The 16,378-nt window shown below is 56.9% G+C and overlaps 1 protein-coding gene across 2 annotated transcripts in view; it reads left to right on the forward strand.

Annotated features, from left to right (window-relative positions):
* The first annotated feature begins 32 nt into the window (after nt 1-32).
* LOC103617799 (voltage-dependent R-type calcium channel subunit alpha-1E) overlaps nt 33-16,378 on the forward strand; it is an 81,070-nt gene continuing 64,724 nt past the window's right edge. For both annotated transcript variants that reach the window (XM_017737435.1, XM_017737436.1), the window contains exons 1-3: nt 33-239; nt 8,681-8,786; nt 9,190-9,329. In XM_017737435.1, the coding sequence (XP_017592924.1) occupies nt 121-239; nt 8,681-8,786; nt 9,190-9,329 (365 nt within the window). In that variant the 5' untranslated portion in view covers nt 33-120. The remainder of the gene's footprint in view (nt 240-8,680; nt 8,787-9,189; nt 9,330-16,378) is intronic.

Here is a 16,378-nt window from a genome sequence, read left to right on the forward strand (position 1 = left end):
GGCAGGCTGGGCTCCGGAGATGGGGGCTCCGACCAGAACCGGAGCCGGCAAGGAGCTCCTGCCCCTGCGGGAGGGAGCCCTGGAGCCTTCAAGCAAACCAAAGCGCAGAGAGCCCGGACTATGGCTCTGTACAACCCCATCCCTGTCCGGCAGAACTGCTTCACCGTCAACAGATCGCTCTTCCTCTTTGGGGAAGAGAACATAGTCAGGAAATATGCCAAGAAGCTCATCGACTGGCCATATCCTTTCTGCACCCCCTGCGAGCCCCCCCTTTTGCTGCCCGGATTTGCCTCGGTGGCCGCCCAGGACACGTGCGTGCGGCACTATCGGGCAGGTAAGGCGTGCGGAGAGGGGTGCCCCGGCCCCTGGGGATGCTCTCCTCGCCCTGTTGCTGCCTCTCCTTCTGTCCTCGGCTCCCTGCCTGCTCCTGACAGGAACCGAGCTCTTTCTCCCCCCGGGGATCCCCCTAGCCCCTCCTGAGGCTTGGATTTATTAGCCCCCCATGGTGGCGAGGAGGGAAGCTCTGATCCCAGATGAACCCTGCATGCTTTGGGATGCTCTGTGTGTGTGCCTGGGGAGGTGGGGGGGTAGTGGCCTTTTCTCCATGCCTCGATGTCTTGTGGAGTTTTGTCACCCCACCCCACCCGGAGCCACCTGGGAGCCCACGAATCTCCAGTCCCTGCTGGGTGGTGCCTCTGTCCCTCCTGTGTGTACCCTCTTTGCTGCAGATTGCTCCTGGCAGGGGCACAGCCATCCTCGCCCTGCAGCCCCCGGTCCCCCATGGTGGCTCTGGGAACTGGCTGCCCCCTCCCTGCGGCAGAGGGAAGGATGTTGGAAACCTCCGGTTGTGCCCCGTGGCCCTCTTTGGGGAGCTGTGATTTTATCCCAGGGACCCCTCTCCTAGGGCGGGGTGGAGGGTGTAGATCTCCCCTTCTCCTTCCCCTGTTCCTCCATCCTTTCATGCCTCCCCACACACCTCTCTCTGCTCCTACCCTCCCTGTGGGTGCCCCTGGGCGCCTTGGCTGCTGCCCAGCGCCACAGCTCTCAGCCCCACACCAACCTGGGCTCGATGCCTGCTGCCCCCTGAGACACCCCCTGGGCTTTGCCCCCATGGAGGATCTGAGCCTGAGAACTTCAGTGTGGCCACGCTTTGGCTGTAGGAGCCTCCCTGTGCCGTGTTCTGCAGCAGTGATTCCATGCAGCTCCCGCTGCTGCCGCTTTATCTCCCTGCAACTTGTTGGTTGAGTTCCCGGCCCCTCTGGCGGACACGGGAGAGCTTTCCCTGGTGCCAGGCAGCAATGCCGTGGTTTGGTGCAACAGGTACCTCGGGGAAAGCCTCTGATGAGGCCCGGGGATGCAGGACAGGTCACCCACCCTGCAGAGCATCGCAGGTGAATTGTCCCTTTGCGGCTCCAACACGTCAGGTGAAGCCTCTGCCAAGCAGGAACTGGTCCTGCCTGGGGAGCTGCGACATCTCCAGGCCTGAGGAGGTGACCTGGGCACGAAGGGCCAGCTCGGAGGGGCTGAATTCCCCATGGCATCCCTGAATCTGCCGCTCCTGGCAGCACCCACCGGGCGGGTGGCTGCAGGAGCGCTGGTGCGGTGGCGAGCTCGGGGACGTGGCGGCTCAGCACGGAGCCCTGCAGGGCAGCAGCCAGGCCAGCCGCCTGCTTTTCCAGAATATGCCAAATTATTCATGTGCTTTTCCAGCGCGGTGTGGGAGGGCCCTTTCCCCTCCGGCTTTTGTTGGGAGCCAGAAGGATCTGGGGTGCTGCCGCTGGCCCGGCACTCCCGGCGTGGGCTGGGGTCCCGTGCCGGTGTGATGTCTCATCTCCAGGCAGCCGCCGTCTCCTAGAGACTGGAGCTCCACCACCACACGAGCAAAACTCCCCAGCATTATTCTCCCCTGGAATTTGCAATGCATGAGGGAGATGGGCTCATTTTGTATTTTTTTTCCAGAAGTAAGTGACATATTCCCATGTGAGTGCTGGGAACAGGCGTGCTCCAGGCGCGGGAGCTGAGTGTTCCTGCCTATCCCCTGCCTGGCTGCCATCTCTTTCCAAGAAAAACTCATCCACCCTGGATGTTCCTCTGCACCACTGGAGTTTTGAGGGCTTGGGAACGGGCAAGGCCTTTTGGGGATGTGTTTGGTTAGGTTGGCCGGGCGAGTTGTTTCCATCCTTGTAGCTGTAGCGTGGCACAGGCAGCCTTTTGGTAGGGCCAGGAAGAACATGTGAGTGCCTCAGCTGCCTGGCCTGGAGCCCATGGCATTGTTCCTGGGCGAGGGTACTTTGGGGAGGAGAGCATTGGATCTTGGCCATGGTCAGTAGGAGCTGCTGGCCTTGGGAGGGCAATGGGCCAGTCCTGGTGCTGTGGGTCAGGGTGGGCACAGCACCAAGGAAAGCTAAGGGGTTTGGAGAGGAGCACAGGGAGGAGTGAAGGCTCTTCTTCATCCAGCTCTAGTTGACTAGGTAATAGGGCTAAAAATATCTGGTGATTCAGGCCTGGATATCTGCTGGGTAACAGTGTAATTATAACCAGCAGCCTCTGCAGTTTGACTTCCCAGTGTAAATAGGGATGATGCATGGAGGAGAAGGAGGAGAAATACGAGCAACTGGGACTGGGATGCAGCTCCCTGGGAGGCAAGTCTTTGCCGAGTTCCTCACTGGAAAGCCCAGTGCGTTGCCTTCACTGGAGCTGCTCTTTTAAAGCTGGTCCTGCCTAAACTCTGGGGCAGCTGTTTTGGCTGTAGGAACATCTCCTTCTCTTCTCCTTGAGAAACGCAGCCTTGTCCTCCTGCCTGCTCTCCTTCTGCTGATGGCCAGGCCTTTCACCCTGATTTCATTTGTTTGGCTGCCTGGAAGGCTCCAATTCAGTTAGTACATGAGATGGGCTGCAGCTCATCTATATCTGCTCCGTTCCTCATTCGCTTAATCACATTTGACCTGGATAAGATCCCTCTCCCGCCCCAGGAAGGCCAGATGACATTGTGTGGCTCTGGCTGTGTCCCCAAGGACAGCATCTGGCTGCAGGCTGTCCATTGCACCTACCCCTAGTGCGGCAGGGAAAGGAGATGTCCATCAGGACCTTGCTGCTCCCTGCAGTGAGGGATTTCATCTATCTCGGCCCCTTTGAGGACCAAGTTTTGTGTTGGGCTGGCCTAGAGCAGCTGGAGTGCCCTCAGAGCCCCAGGGCACATCCCCATCCCAACAGTCAGGGGGATTTTGCTCCATGGGAAGCACACCTGTGAGTGCCTGAATTGTTTGTTTGATGACTCTCCCTGTGACCTGATGCTGCCCCTCGGGGACCCTGCTGATGTCACAGCCCACCTGGCCAAGCATCTCCTGCACCTTGGCTTTTCCCCAGCCACAATTCCGGCAGGTCTTGCCTTCCCAAGGGAAGAGCCTAAGCCATGTCATGCCATCCTTGGGCAGCTCCATCCTTGCACTCCCCAAGAAGATTTTTTCCCCCCCACCCCTCCCAGGCTGTTTTCTGTGCCCTCCATTCATCAGATTTTAGAAGGTTTTTTTTTTTGGGAGGGGCGAGTAGGTGTAATGGCAGGTCCATCTTTTTGACAGCCGGGGAGAGCGAGGCTGCCTGTCAGATGGTGAATTTAAACAGAGGCAGCTGTTGTCATGGTGATGCCAAGTTGCATCCTGTTGCTGTGGCAACCAAAGTTAAAAAACTGATGTTAAGGCAGGAAAATCACATGATGTGGTCCTTTTTTGTTTAAAAAAAAGAAAAAAAAAAAGGAGGAGGAGAGGAGAGAGATTTGATTTCCAGGGTGAGGTGGGGGAGAAGGAGACGCTTCTCCATGGAGCTGTTTGCACGTGGCAGGCAGGCATCCCACATCCTGCATCCCGCATCCCTACGGGAGCGGCAGCAGTGTGGGCAGCTCTGCCCCGTTGGACTCCTGGCTGTCACTGCCTTTGGTTTAACCCCTGATGGAAACCCAACCACTGCGTTGTGGAGCGGAAGCAGCAACAGCTGTGACTGCAGAGAGTGAGCGTGGTCTCCTGTGTCCGTGCAGTGGGATTTGAGGCAGGCTGGGTGCTCCTTGACAGCTGTGCAGGGACACAAGCACAACCCAAGCCCGTGCTCACACTCCTGAGCCTCTCTGTGGCAGACACACGGCAGCTGGCTCATGTTCAAAGCCTAGTGGGAGGATCTGGGGTCTGGTCATCACTTTCTGTCCACCCCCTCCCAGCATGGATGGGCTGGGAGTGCTGGGTGGCAGGACACAGGGACAGAGACAGCCAAGAGGGGCCACAGCTCTATGGATAGTCTTATCAGCGGGGGAAAATCCCTTGTGTCCTCAGGGACAAGCCAGGGAGGTACTGTGGGGACGGGGAATCCCAGAGTTGAATTAGGGCCATCACAGGCTTTGCTCTACTTGGCACTTTCGTTTTTTCTTGGAAACCAAAAACCTCACTTGCCCAGAGAGGTTGTGGACTCCCTGGAATTGTTCAAGGTCTGGTGGGATGGGGCTCTGAGCAACCTGGTCTAGTGGAAGGTGTCCCTGCCCATGGCGGGGGTATGGAACCAGATGACCTTTAATGTCCCTTCCAACCCAAACCATTCCATGATTCTGTGAAAACAGCCTTGGAGAGAAGGTGCTCTCTTTCCTGCTGCAGTGTGGAGCTGAGAGGAGGAAGATTGCAGCATTCTAAGTGGGTATGTTGAAGATGTGGATGTTTCTTCCTGTCATGCCATGTCTGTGCAGGACAGGCAGCAGTGCTGCGATGGGACCAGAAAGATGAAGTCCACAGGTGTAGGAACTGAGGCATTTTCTCATTGACACCTGAGGAGAGCAGGGAAAGCCCCTCAGAGTAACAGGTCCCCAGGGAAGTGTGGGGAGAGGTGGGAAATGGAGACATGACTTTCTAGGAGGTGTTGGAATTGGGCTGGATGATGCAGGCATGGACAGGGGTTAAGTTGTCCCTGCTCTTTTGGTGGCACTGGAAGGTAGGATTCCCCAAGGCCCACGTGGCCTCACTCCTGTGGCTCCTCTGCTCTTTCCCCCTCTGCCTGCCCAGGAGTGGGGAGAAGGTACTGGGAAGTGGTGGAATGGAGGGGAGCTCTCCATAGCTCCCGTCCTTGCCTGCATCCAGGGAGGGATTTATCTCGTGTCCAGCCTCCTGGGGAGATTGTGTCAATGTCCTATCAGCACCGTAAATCCATCTGCAGGGACTGGAGCTGGGCACACTCTCTGCCTTAGCAAGATGGGTGTTCTGGGTGGGCTGGTTTGGGCTTCTGGCTGGGGAGGAAGGTGAAGAGGAAGGTCACAGCTGGAAGCGGGGATCTGCCGGTGGCCAAACCCCTCCCTGACAGACCTGCCAAGGAGCTCCAGCTCCAGGCATGGGGTTAGCCCACAGTGCCTGCTCCAGGTGGTCTTGGGGGATGCCCCCATGGTCTGGGGTCGCTGTCCCCACCTCAAAGGCACCGCGAGGCAAGCGTGGAGCTGCAGGTGTGGCGTGCACGGGGATCGGCTGAGTTGCTAAGGAAACAAGTCAACAGTGCAGGGGAGAGAGCATTGGGTAAAGGAGATAAATCAATAAGAAAACCTATTTTTATCGGCTCCCTAATGATCCTCCAGGAGAAGCCAGACGGAGGAGGAGGAGAAGGCTGGAGGGAGATGGGCTCTTATTACTGGGCTTGGAGGGGGGCGAGGGCTACTCTGCGTTTTGGGTGGCTGAAAGGTTGTGTAATTATTCATCTGATGTGGGAGAAAACAAAGCACTGATAGAGGATTGTCCAGTGGACTCCAGCCCTGACTGGGAGGATGCTTGCTTGGCAGAAGAGTGGGGATAAAATTATCCCTGAGTTCAGCCAGGTGTTTCTGCTGTCCCTTGGGAGGTTCTTTTCCTCTTGGTCCCTCAAAACCTGGCACAGCTGGAGCTATGGGGGCTGGTTTCCACGGGATTGATGTCTCACACAGCTCTGGATGTGATAACCCGGGCTCAGCTCCGCGGGAAACCGGGCCAGTGGGGTTTGGAGAGTCACTTTTGGCAGTGACCTCATGCTTAGGTCAGTGCTTTGGGGAGCGATTGCCCTTTTAGACTCGGCCAGGCTGGACGGGGCTCTGAGCACCCCAGTCTAGTGGGAGGCATCCCTGTCCATGACAGGTTGGAATGAGATGGTCTTTAAGGTCCCTTCTAACTCAAACCACGCCTTGATTCCATGATATCTGTTCACCCCCACGCCTTGCACTTGCTGGAGGTGGAGCGGGAATGTGTCCTGTGCAGGGGTGTGGCAGATGTGCATTGTCCTTGTGCTTTGAACCAGAGGCTGGAGCCAGCAAGGAAAGAGAGAGGCAAGGTGTTCTGAGCTCCCCAGGCACTTCTGAGCAGGGCTCCCACGCTGCTGTGCTTGGAGCAGTTGGTTTTTCCCCACCTGGGTGTCTCTCCCACGGGAACAGTGGCTGTGGCAGGGAGCAGTGCGGAATGCTGGGCAGACAGACGGACTCTCCGCGCCGTTCCCACACTTCTCATCTAGGCAAATGTGCCTGGTGCCTGGGGAGCTGCTGCCCCGCCCCACTAACACGCTGTTTGTCTCCTAAGCCGGTGCTAATTGCTCGCAGACTTTCAGGAAAATGGTACCAAAAGGTCCCAAATAGGCTGGTGGCGCAGGGCCAAGCGCCGCGGTCGGCTGGAGCGTGCGGCCGCAGGTCGGTAGCAGGGAGGGGACGTGGCCTTTGCCGGAGCCATGCAGTGAAATACTCACTTGTGCTAAGCCTCAGAGGAGAACTTTTGGAGTCTGGCCCCCCTCCCCAAGCGCAGGGAGCTGCTCCTGCTCCGTGCCTGGCTGGCAGCGAGGTCCGAGCCGGCAGCAGGGAGCTCTGCAGCCTTTCCCTTTGGGTTTGCCTCTAATTTAGCGACCATTAATTTCGCTGAGTGGCCTTTTAAATGCCTTGGCCGAATCTTTCCTGGCTCTTCTTTCCACCAGGCTAAATACATCCCAGCTCCCTCAGGCTCTCCTTGGCTGCCTCTCCTGGCCATCTCTCTGGGGACCTGCTTCCATGCCCATCCCTGCTCCTACCTTGCCAGTCTGCCCCAGCATCACTGCTGCCAGGGTCACTTCATGCTTTCCCATTTCCCATGCTCACAGCTGGCACTGGGGTGTCTTCTCTTGCCTATGGGCTCAGGGCCACTGGTTGAAAGCATTTCACTGCAGTTGGTGGCCAAAAGACAAAATCACCCCTGATGGGACAGGCGTTGGACACCTCCTTGCCTGAAACGTCAGCCTGAGGGTGTTGGGTCTGGAGAAGCCTGGTGTGGTGGGGAAAGGGCTTAGCCGACTTGGAATGGTGGGAGTGGGGATGATTCCTTTATGGGCAAATCCATCCCAGGTGGGATCACATCCCCCTTCCACAGACACTAGCTTTGGGAAAGTGGCAGTCCTCTCCCAGGGTGGCTGCTGGTGCCAGTGGTGGCACTAATAGAGCTGTTTTGGCACGGAGCAAGCGGAAGCAGGGGTGTGCTGCCTGCTGCTGTATCGCTCCACATTTTGTTATTGAGGACAACAGGGCTTTTATTGTGAAGAATTGGGAAAGATGGATGGGAAGTTGGAAAGATATGGCCATCCTGTCATTTGGAAGTGCTTTGTTTTCAGAGCTCGGCAGTGGGCCAGGCAGGAGAGAGCTCCGTGTCCCTGCCTCAATCCCATGAATCAAAAGGCAGGAGGGAGCTGAGTTTGGGGTGCTTTCCTGGGCGTCAACCTGCCCTTCCCTTTCTCAGGTCCTCAGACACCAGTATCTGCTGCCACTTGTCCTGGCTCAGGGTTGCTTCCAGGGAAGGGTGTGTAAGACCTAGACGTGGCTGTAGGATTTAGGATGCTCATAAGGGTGCGGCCAGATCCTGTTGATGAGGTGCTGCTGCCCCTTGGGGTCTTGCTGAGGTGTGGCTGAGCTGGGATATCTCCACGGGGAGCTTCCACCCTGCCTGAACTGAAGCTCAGACCCAGGTGCCATCAGTGTCTTGAGCTGCGAGTGCTCAGTCACGTGCTCTGCAGCTCCCAGTGCCACCTGGGCTCATCCTGCTGCCCATGGGGTGCTTGGCAAGGCCACAGGGCAGACTGACCCAGGTCAGACCCCTAGGACCTGCGAGGGATGACCCATCCTCCTCAGGCTGTGCAGATGCTCCCTCCCCTGGGGATGTTTTAGGACAGGGGCTGCTGTGATGTCTCCCCTTTGTGAGCCCCATCTCTTGCTGCTTTGTGATGGAAAGGAGAAGGAAAGCAGGAGCATGTAAGCCCTGCCCAGAAGTGTACCATGCCAGGGAGAAGCCTCCCTGATAGTGCCAAGGACCATGCCAAACCTTCTTCCAGGCAAAGCCCAGCCTGGTTGTCCCATCTTGGACCTTGTGTCCACCTTCTGGGCTCCCTGCGCAAGTAGCATCTCTCTCCCATGGGAGTTCTCATCCCAACAAAGACTGCAGGCTGATGTCCCATGAAGTCGGGAAGGAGGTGATGAGGCCCAGATGGTCTCCAGAGAGGAAGGTCTTGGGGGCTGTCACCCCTCTCATTTCCAAACACCACCAAGGTGGGAGCAGCGGGAGGTGGAAGGCAGGCTGTGTGGGCAGGTTCCCGTGTGGGCAGCAGGGGCTGAGCAGGTGAAATGAAGGGTGGGATGGAGGGCTGGGGGTGCCACCCACCTCTTCTCTGCTCCTTAACTCGCCTCCACTCCCTTCGAGTACATGATCCTGGCAACCATCATTGCCAACTGCATCGTGCTGGCCCTGGAGCAGCACCTGCCCGAGGATGACAAGACGCCCATGTCACGGAGATTAGTGAGTACCCCGTGTCCATCCCTCTCTGCCCTGCACTGGTGGGCTGGGGGGTGAGCAGCCACCCAATCCTACCAGGCAATTTCTCCTGATTTTGGGGTGGCCAGATAGGAGGTTTCCTCTGGGACTAGCTTCTCCAGCCTTCCTGGGGCTGCTGTAACATTTCTTCTCTATGGAAAGGGTTCAGGAAGGTTTAGGCCCCTTAAAAAGGGGTAGGGAAGGACTGGGCAAACCTTCTTTTTATTCCCAAGGTTGCTGCTGGCTGAGAAAGGGCTGGGAAAGTCCCAAAAGAGATGATGGTTCTGGGGAAGGTGGGATGGGACGTGAGTTGGGTCGATGTGAAATGTTTGGTGCTGTGTTTGCTCAGTCTCCCCCTCTCACTGGGTCACTGATTTCACTCCGGCAGGAGAAGACGGAGCCCTACTTCATTGGGATTTTCTGCTTCGAGGCTGGGATTAAGATCGTGGCCCTAGGGTTCGTTTTCCACAAGGGCTCGTACCTGCGCAATGGCTGGAACGTCATGGACTTCATTGTGGTCCTCAGCGGGTGAGTCGGGTGCTGTGGGGCCGGTGGTGGAGTTGGTTGGGCTTGAGGACCTGTCCTGGCAAGGACACGAGCTCCAGGACACGGGAAAAGACCCTGGTTTGCTGTTGTCAGTGGTGTTTCTTCATCCTGATGAGGGAGGGGAGGATGGTTCCCTGTGCTGGAGATGCTGTGTTGGCTTTGCTGTGGTCACTGATGGTGGGACAAGGCTCCCTACAGGAGCAGTCGGGCTGGCTCTGAGGCCACCATGTCTAGCTTTTCTCACTTGGTGGCCTGTCAGCCACCTGAATACAAGGCAAAGTGAGGACAAGGTGGTGGCATGACCTGATAAGTGACTGGATGTGATCTGGGAGAGATTCTGGTCAAACCCTACATGGGGAGGGGGAAAATCTCTTCTCTTGCCTTCCCAAGCACTTTGCAGGCTTGCCTTGCTGCTGGGGGTTGGGAAATGAAGTCTGGCTGGGGTCACATTCCCAGGCGATGCTGCTCATCATCCCAGCATGCAGCAGTGATGCTGGGGGTGGTAGCACACAGAGCTTCACGGGTGCTGCTTGTGTCACTGGTGGTGTCACCTGCCAGGGACGTGGCCCAGATTTGAGTCCTGCTTGCTGGGCTGTCCTGGTGACACAGAAACAAGCAGGGACATTTAGGCTTGTGTTAGCCAACACTGGCAGTCAGCTCGAGCAGAAGCCCCCTGGGGCGACTCTCTGGGCCCCTCTGTGTGGAGGGCAGATGGGGCCTGGATTGTGGCTATTTCTTTTTGCCTGGTGATGGAAATGGGATGTTCAGAGGAGCTGGTTTGATGTGTACAAACAGAAGGTGCCTGTGGGTCTGAGTGTTCCATGAGAGCTTTGCTGGGTGCAGAGCAGCAGCAGGGCTGGCTGGGAAACTGAGGCAGGATGCCTGCGGTCTCTACAGAGCTTCCTGCTGCACAGGCCTGACTCTTGGCTTGCAGGGTGGTGGCACCACGTGGGATGTGACACCTGTTTGGGTATTTGGAGGAGGAAGGGGAACGTTGAGCCTGCTTCTGATGGGGTGTGGTGATGGGTGCTGCTTGGCCGTGGTGGAGAGGTGCAGGCTGGGACTGTGCCTGAGAGGAGGCTTGAGGAGAACGTGGTCTGGTACATTTTGACTCCCTTGGTCCAATGGGGACCCGGATGGCCTCACTGGGGAGTGGGACCATGTCAGCTGGGAATGGAGGGTGTGCTGGCGGTGGGTGATGCTTCTGGTGGGCAGCAAACAGGCGGCCTGTGGGAGGTGCAGCCCTCGCACGGCAGGCTGCTGCTCTCCCACATCTGCAAAGTGACTCATGGGGAGGTTTCTGTGGCTCCTGGGCGGGGCAAAGGTGCTCACATCCCTGGGGACAGGTGCTCACATTCCTGGGGACAGCATAGGACACACATTGGTAGCAACAAGAGGGGCTCTTGGCCTCACGGGGCAGCTGCAGTGCTGGGCCCAGTGTGCGGGAAGGGCTGGGAAATGCCCATCACCTGCATCCCAACCCAGGCATCCTCTGGGGCATGGGTCAGGGGGAAGCACTGGGCTGTGAGGAGGGGCTTCACCAGGGACCTCTTGCTGCCCTCCCCACGGCGCCGGGCGAGCGGCTGTACCCGAGCCGGTGCTGAGTCAGCGCTCGGCAATTACTCACTCGCAGAAGCCTCGCCAGCTCCTCTCGGTGCCGGGCTGAGCCGGGCCCCGTGCCAGGGAATCAATTGTCCATGAAGGGCTGCGAGCACCGCGCTGGCCACCCTGGCAGGAGGTACCCACGCTCCCCCAGGACTGCCGGTCACGGGGCACAGCCCTCCAGCGTCTGCTTGCCCACCGTCGTCCCCCTGGTGTCCTGATGTTTGCTCCAGCAGAGTGGAACCCTCCCCAGGGAATGCCCCTTCACTGGCTGGCTTTGCCCCAGCAGTGCCTGCTGGCAAGGCCTCACCGACCTGTTGGGGCAAATTCTATTGTGTGGTGGGTGGAGGAGGCAACCCACGGATTTTCACCCTGGCCTGGTTTTGGGGTCAATGGACCAGGTCATGGGCTTCTCTGTGCTGTTCAGCTCTTGCTTTTGCCCTGGGGTGCTGCCAAATCTGCTGCTCCCTGGTGCCATGGTTGCGCTTCCCATGCAAGAAACTCTTGCCTGTTTAATCTGCTGAATTATTGGCAAATTCCTGCAGCAAATAATCCTTGGCTGGCAAATGACTTGCAAACAGCTTGTGGGAGAAGGTTTGCACTTGGCGGCTCGCTCTGTGTCGGTTGCATAAGGCGGGCGGTGGAGCCCGCATGGGGGATGTGTGCGGGCGACCGGCGGCTTTGGGATCGCCTCTGCGGACTCAAACTTTCTGCTTGATGAATATAGAAGTGTCTGGATGGAGATCTGTGAGATTTGATGGTCGTGGGGATCTCGTTGTGGCTTATAAAGAGGCTGTGGCTGTGTTGGAGGGGATGTTGTGGGCATCAGAAGAGTAGGGTAACACTTGCCTCAGGGTGTGCTCAGTGGGTTTGGGATGCTGATGCATCCCATGATGGGCCAGAGAAAACATCCATGTGAGCAGGACCCACCCCAGGATCCATCCCTGAGGGACTCAGCATCATATTTGCTGGCCCTTGTCCCTCCAGTTGTGACACAGGGTATTACTATTCCTTTCTGGACTTACTTTTGCCGTGTATCTGATGGGAGAGGTCCTTAGTGCGGGTGGCATCATGGTCACAGACACCACACTGGGATTTCCATGAGCAGTGGGATTTTCTGCACCCTCTCCCTGTAGTAAATAACCCTAATGAGGGGCTTCTCCCATGAGCAGCCTCCTGGGACCCTGTGCAGGAGTGGATGGCACTGACTAGGGTTCAACTGGTGTTTGCTTCTTGTGTCAATAAATCAATTTTTTTTTTCATCTCAGTGGAAATCAACGCCCACCTAAAACTCCCTGATGCTAAAGCTTCCACTGGGGAACTAATAGTCACATTTGTAAACCTGCTCTTTTTGTAACCTGTGGTTTCCAAATCATCATTGCTGCCTGAAAAAACAGCCTGTTCTCCCCCAGCTAAAAATAATTTTATCTGAAAGTGTGCATAAAATACCTTTACTCGTTGTGAGGCAGAACCAGTGAGGAGAACATCTGCATTTCCCCTGGGGTTTGGGGACACTCCCCTTGTCTCAGAGCTAGCTGGGTGCTGAAGCTGGACTTGTGACCTGCTTAATGCAGTGTGACCTGGACCAAAAAAGGGGACAATGGGTCAGAAATGGTCAGAAATGACAGTGGAAGGTTGGAGACCTTTTAATTGGTGGTCCTGAGAAAGTGAGGCTGAAAGAGTTTCAGCCACCAGCAACTGGAGCATGAGCTCCCTGCTCCCTGGGTGCCATTAGGAATAGAGAACAAGGACCCTACAGCTGCCTGCTTTGTCCTACACCATATTTGATGGAAGAAGAAGGGTTAAACTCCCTCTGCAAATATCCAGGTGGGTGTGTGCTTTACACACTCCGGTGCCTGAGCATCATCAAAGCACCGTTGGCTTTTTTTACAGCAGTAATACAATAACACGTGAGAGGTGAAGGGGTGGGGGAATACTGCTAACAATGGGGAAGAAATCCAAACGGGAATCAAAAGGCCCTTGTGAAGCTGTGCTGCTCAGGAGCTGGGGAAGCAGCCGCTGTAAAAGCTGGATAAATACGCCGGGGTCACTAAAAGGAAGCGCTGCCGTCAGGGTTTTTGGGAGGGTTTAATAAGAGCTGCTACACCTGGGTGTCTTTTGTGAAGCCCTTGGGCACGGTGGTTTTCATTAAAGGGTTTTGTGGGGTGGGGGGTGGCCAAGGGAAAGCAGGAATAAAAAAAAAGGAGCAGGACAGCCTGGCTCTCCAAGTCCTGCCCCAAAATCCAGCGTCCTCTCCCTACCAAGCCGAGCAGCAGCTGTGAGCCTGGTCTCTGTCTGACCTCCCAGGGAAATCCTGTGCAGACTTGTGCCCTGGTTTCCTGCTGTGGCTGGTGGGAAGCAGGATGGAATAGTTCCGAGGAAGATGTTTCCTGCTGTGCTGTGGGGTTGCAGGATGAGCCCAGGGATGAGGAGGGCAGGCTGGCTTTTTTGCATGTCTTGGTGCTGCCTGGATTTTGGGATGACTGTCCAGGAAAGCTGCCTTTTCACGGTTCCCCCTGAGCTCCCCCATGGGAGAGGCAGGGATGTTTTGCCCTCAGGTATTTACTGCACCTTGTACAACCCCAGTTCTGTGTGTTCAGGTGCTCCTTTTAGTCTTGGAGTTCCAGAGATGGGAGGGGGATCCTTGAACAGGCACTGGCAGCAGCTCCATCTGGGAATATTGACATGCTGCATGCCCTGGTGGTTTGGGGTGCTGGCCCCACGGGTGCCTGGCACACCACACCAGTATGAGAGCACACCTGGGCTGGGAACAGGCTCTTCCCATGGCGCCCACACCTTCGTTTCCCTGACCCAGGAAGTACAGCGCACCTCCAAGCAGGGAAGCTTGGGGGAATGGGTAAGAGGCTTGGAGAACAAGTGCTAAATCAGAGCACAAGTGAAGCACCCTGACATGGTTATCCTGCTGGAGCCAGAGCCACTGCAAGGAGTGCTGTCCTGCAGGGATAAACCAGCAAAGAGACAACCCCAGGTCCAAAAGCCCAGCAGTACTTTGATCACACCAGACAAGACGTTTTCCCCGCTCTTTCCTTCTTTTCCTTTCATGAATCTTGGCAGTCTCCAACCTGATGCCTGCCCCCTCTCCCATCCCTTTCCCAGCTCTTTCCTTTCAGGACAATTAGTAAAATGTTTGGTCTTTCGTTTGGATGAATAATTAATTTCCCAGCTCGGTGAATGATTCATGTGCCATATGCCACAGCCCTGGGATGTGCCCGACACCGGCACCTCGTACAAAGGGCACCACCGCTTGCCTGGCTCGGCGAGGGGACGGGGTGGTGATGAGGGAAAAGGCTTCCTGCTGCTGGAGATGGGAGTGGGGATCCTGGGCATGCAGAACTCTGGCTGTGGCTTTGGGGGAGACAGGCATCCCGCCTCCTCCCAGCGCAGGATCCGGCCCGCGTGTCGCTCACGCGATTCCTGCTCCATCCTTCCCAGCTCCTCTTCCCTGCCGGTTGGTTTCCTGAAGCCGCAGAGTGAGTCAGTCCCTCCCACGTGGCTGCTGGTCCCGGGGGCACTGCCTCCCCTGCCAGGCACCCCTCGATCCCCTGTGGTCCCCAGGGGCTCCTGCTGCACCCCAACACTCCTGCAGAGCTCCTGCTCTGGGGTGAGGCACTCGCTGTCCTGTGGGGGTGAAGCCTTGGGCTTCTTTGCACTGTCACGTACCTTGCTCTGGGAGAGGGGTTGGGGGGTATAAGCCTGGCCTGAGGGAAGAGACAGTGGGTTATTTCCTCCTGATCCTCGTGTGAGAAGGTGGGATCACACAGGTGGGTGCTCTGGGATCTCACACCCCTCCTTTGGCATGAGTTCAGGCCGGCCCTGCTGTGGCGCGCCCTTGCCTGTGCTCCATGTCTCTTGTGGGGCCAGCTCTCCTGTCAGTGACTTTAGGTTCCCACCAGGTCCTGTGTGGGCAAATTCAGTTTTACCAGCATCATCTCCCCCTGCCAAACCCTGTATCTGCTGAGAGGCAGCGTGGGGACTGGGCAGGAGGGAGACGTGGAGTTTGGCCAACCCACAGGGTCTGGAAGAGGGGATACTCCCTCATGCACCAAACCCCAGGGTCTCCTCTGGGAAGAGGTGGCCTTGAGGGATTATGTCACCCTCCAGATCAAAGGCTGGTAAAGGCAGATGTTGTCCTTCAGCCTCATCACACCACGCGGGGAGTCACTTGTGCCCATCCAGGGCTCTCCAAGCTGCTGGGAAGGGTGGGAGCAGGAGCTTTGCAGCAGCTCAATCCACCTGGGTCACAGCCCCGAAACCTAGAAAGAGCAGGCGAAGGTGATGGAGGCTTTGACATTACTCTGAACTGTGCCAAGGGCAGGACTTGGCCCTGGTGTCCCTGTCCCCTGGGGTCCCTAAGGCTGTGCTCTGCTGTGGCATCAGAGTGGGTGACCTGATCCCACTGGCCCTGCCTTGAGCCAGGTTTGGACCCAAGAGCCTTTAATACATCCTGCTACACATGATGCTGTCTGCAGAGAGGGCAAGGATGGATTCACCCCACTGATTCACCCCCAGAACACGGCAGGAACGAGGTGAGTTCATCAGGTACCTCACTTTCTGTGAGCCATTTGACCAGTGTATTAATTATGAAGTAGTCTCCCTCGTAGAGTCAGGTGGCAGTGCAAGCCTCCAGGGGCCTTTCCACTTAATTATAAATATTAATTTGTGTGCCAGCCAGCACCCTGCCTGCCCCAGATTTTGGGCTGAGATTAGTCTGTCTCAGCCTATGCCTCTCTCCACCCAGCACACCCTTTGCTGGGACAGTTTGTCTGTGTGAGCTTCAGCAGTGCTCCCCGAGGGGAATGCTTGAGGGGGGCTCAGTTTGGGGTTGGGGGGTGAATCGAGGGTCGGTCTGATCCCTTGGGGTTCAGCCTTTTCTTGGGGTCTCTGGTGTGAAGCTGTTGGCAGTGTGGCCTGAGCTGTGTGTGCTGTCCCTTACGGCTGAGGGCTGCTGGCGGGATGTGACGCGATGGGATGATGAGGATGGGATGGGATGATGGGGATGGGAGCCCAGCAAAGCACAGTCCCTGGCACAGGCAGAGGAGGCACGATGGGTGCTGTAGAGTGGGATAGTGCCCGAATTCAGGGCTGACTTTGTGTGGGCAGGGTCATTGAGCATCACTCGTGCTTTGTTCTGCACGGTCCTAAAGAGCAGGGAATTCTTTAAAATGCGATTATTCTTGGGGCTTTTTTCCTTCTTTTGACCCCTGGGTGAAGAGATCTAAAGGTGCAGGTCTTCAGCTGGAGGCAAGGGCATGTGCTCTGCTCAGCTGCTGTGAGCCGGAGCGGTGCCGGGGGCTGAGCCTGGCTCTGCCGAGCCCCAAAGCCCACAGGTGTGGTGGCCCCAGGGGGAGCTCGCCCTCCTCCCCAGAGCCTCCAAATAAATAAAACAAAATAATCATCGTGGTTGTAAA

The sequence above is a fragment of the Corvus brachyrhynchos genome, unplaced genomic scaffold, assembly GCF_000691975.1.
Source record: "Corvus brachyrhynchos isolate BGI_N302 unplaced genomic scaffold, ASM69197v1 scaffold466, whole genome shotgun sequence".
Taxonomy (NCBI): Eukaryota; Metazoa; Chordata; class Aves; order Passeriformes; family Corvidae; genus Corvus; species Corvus brachyrhynchos.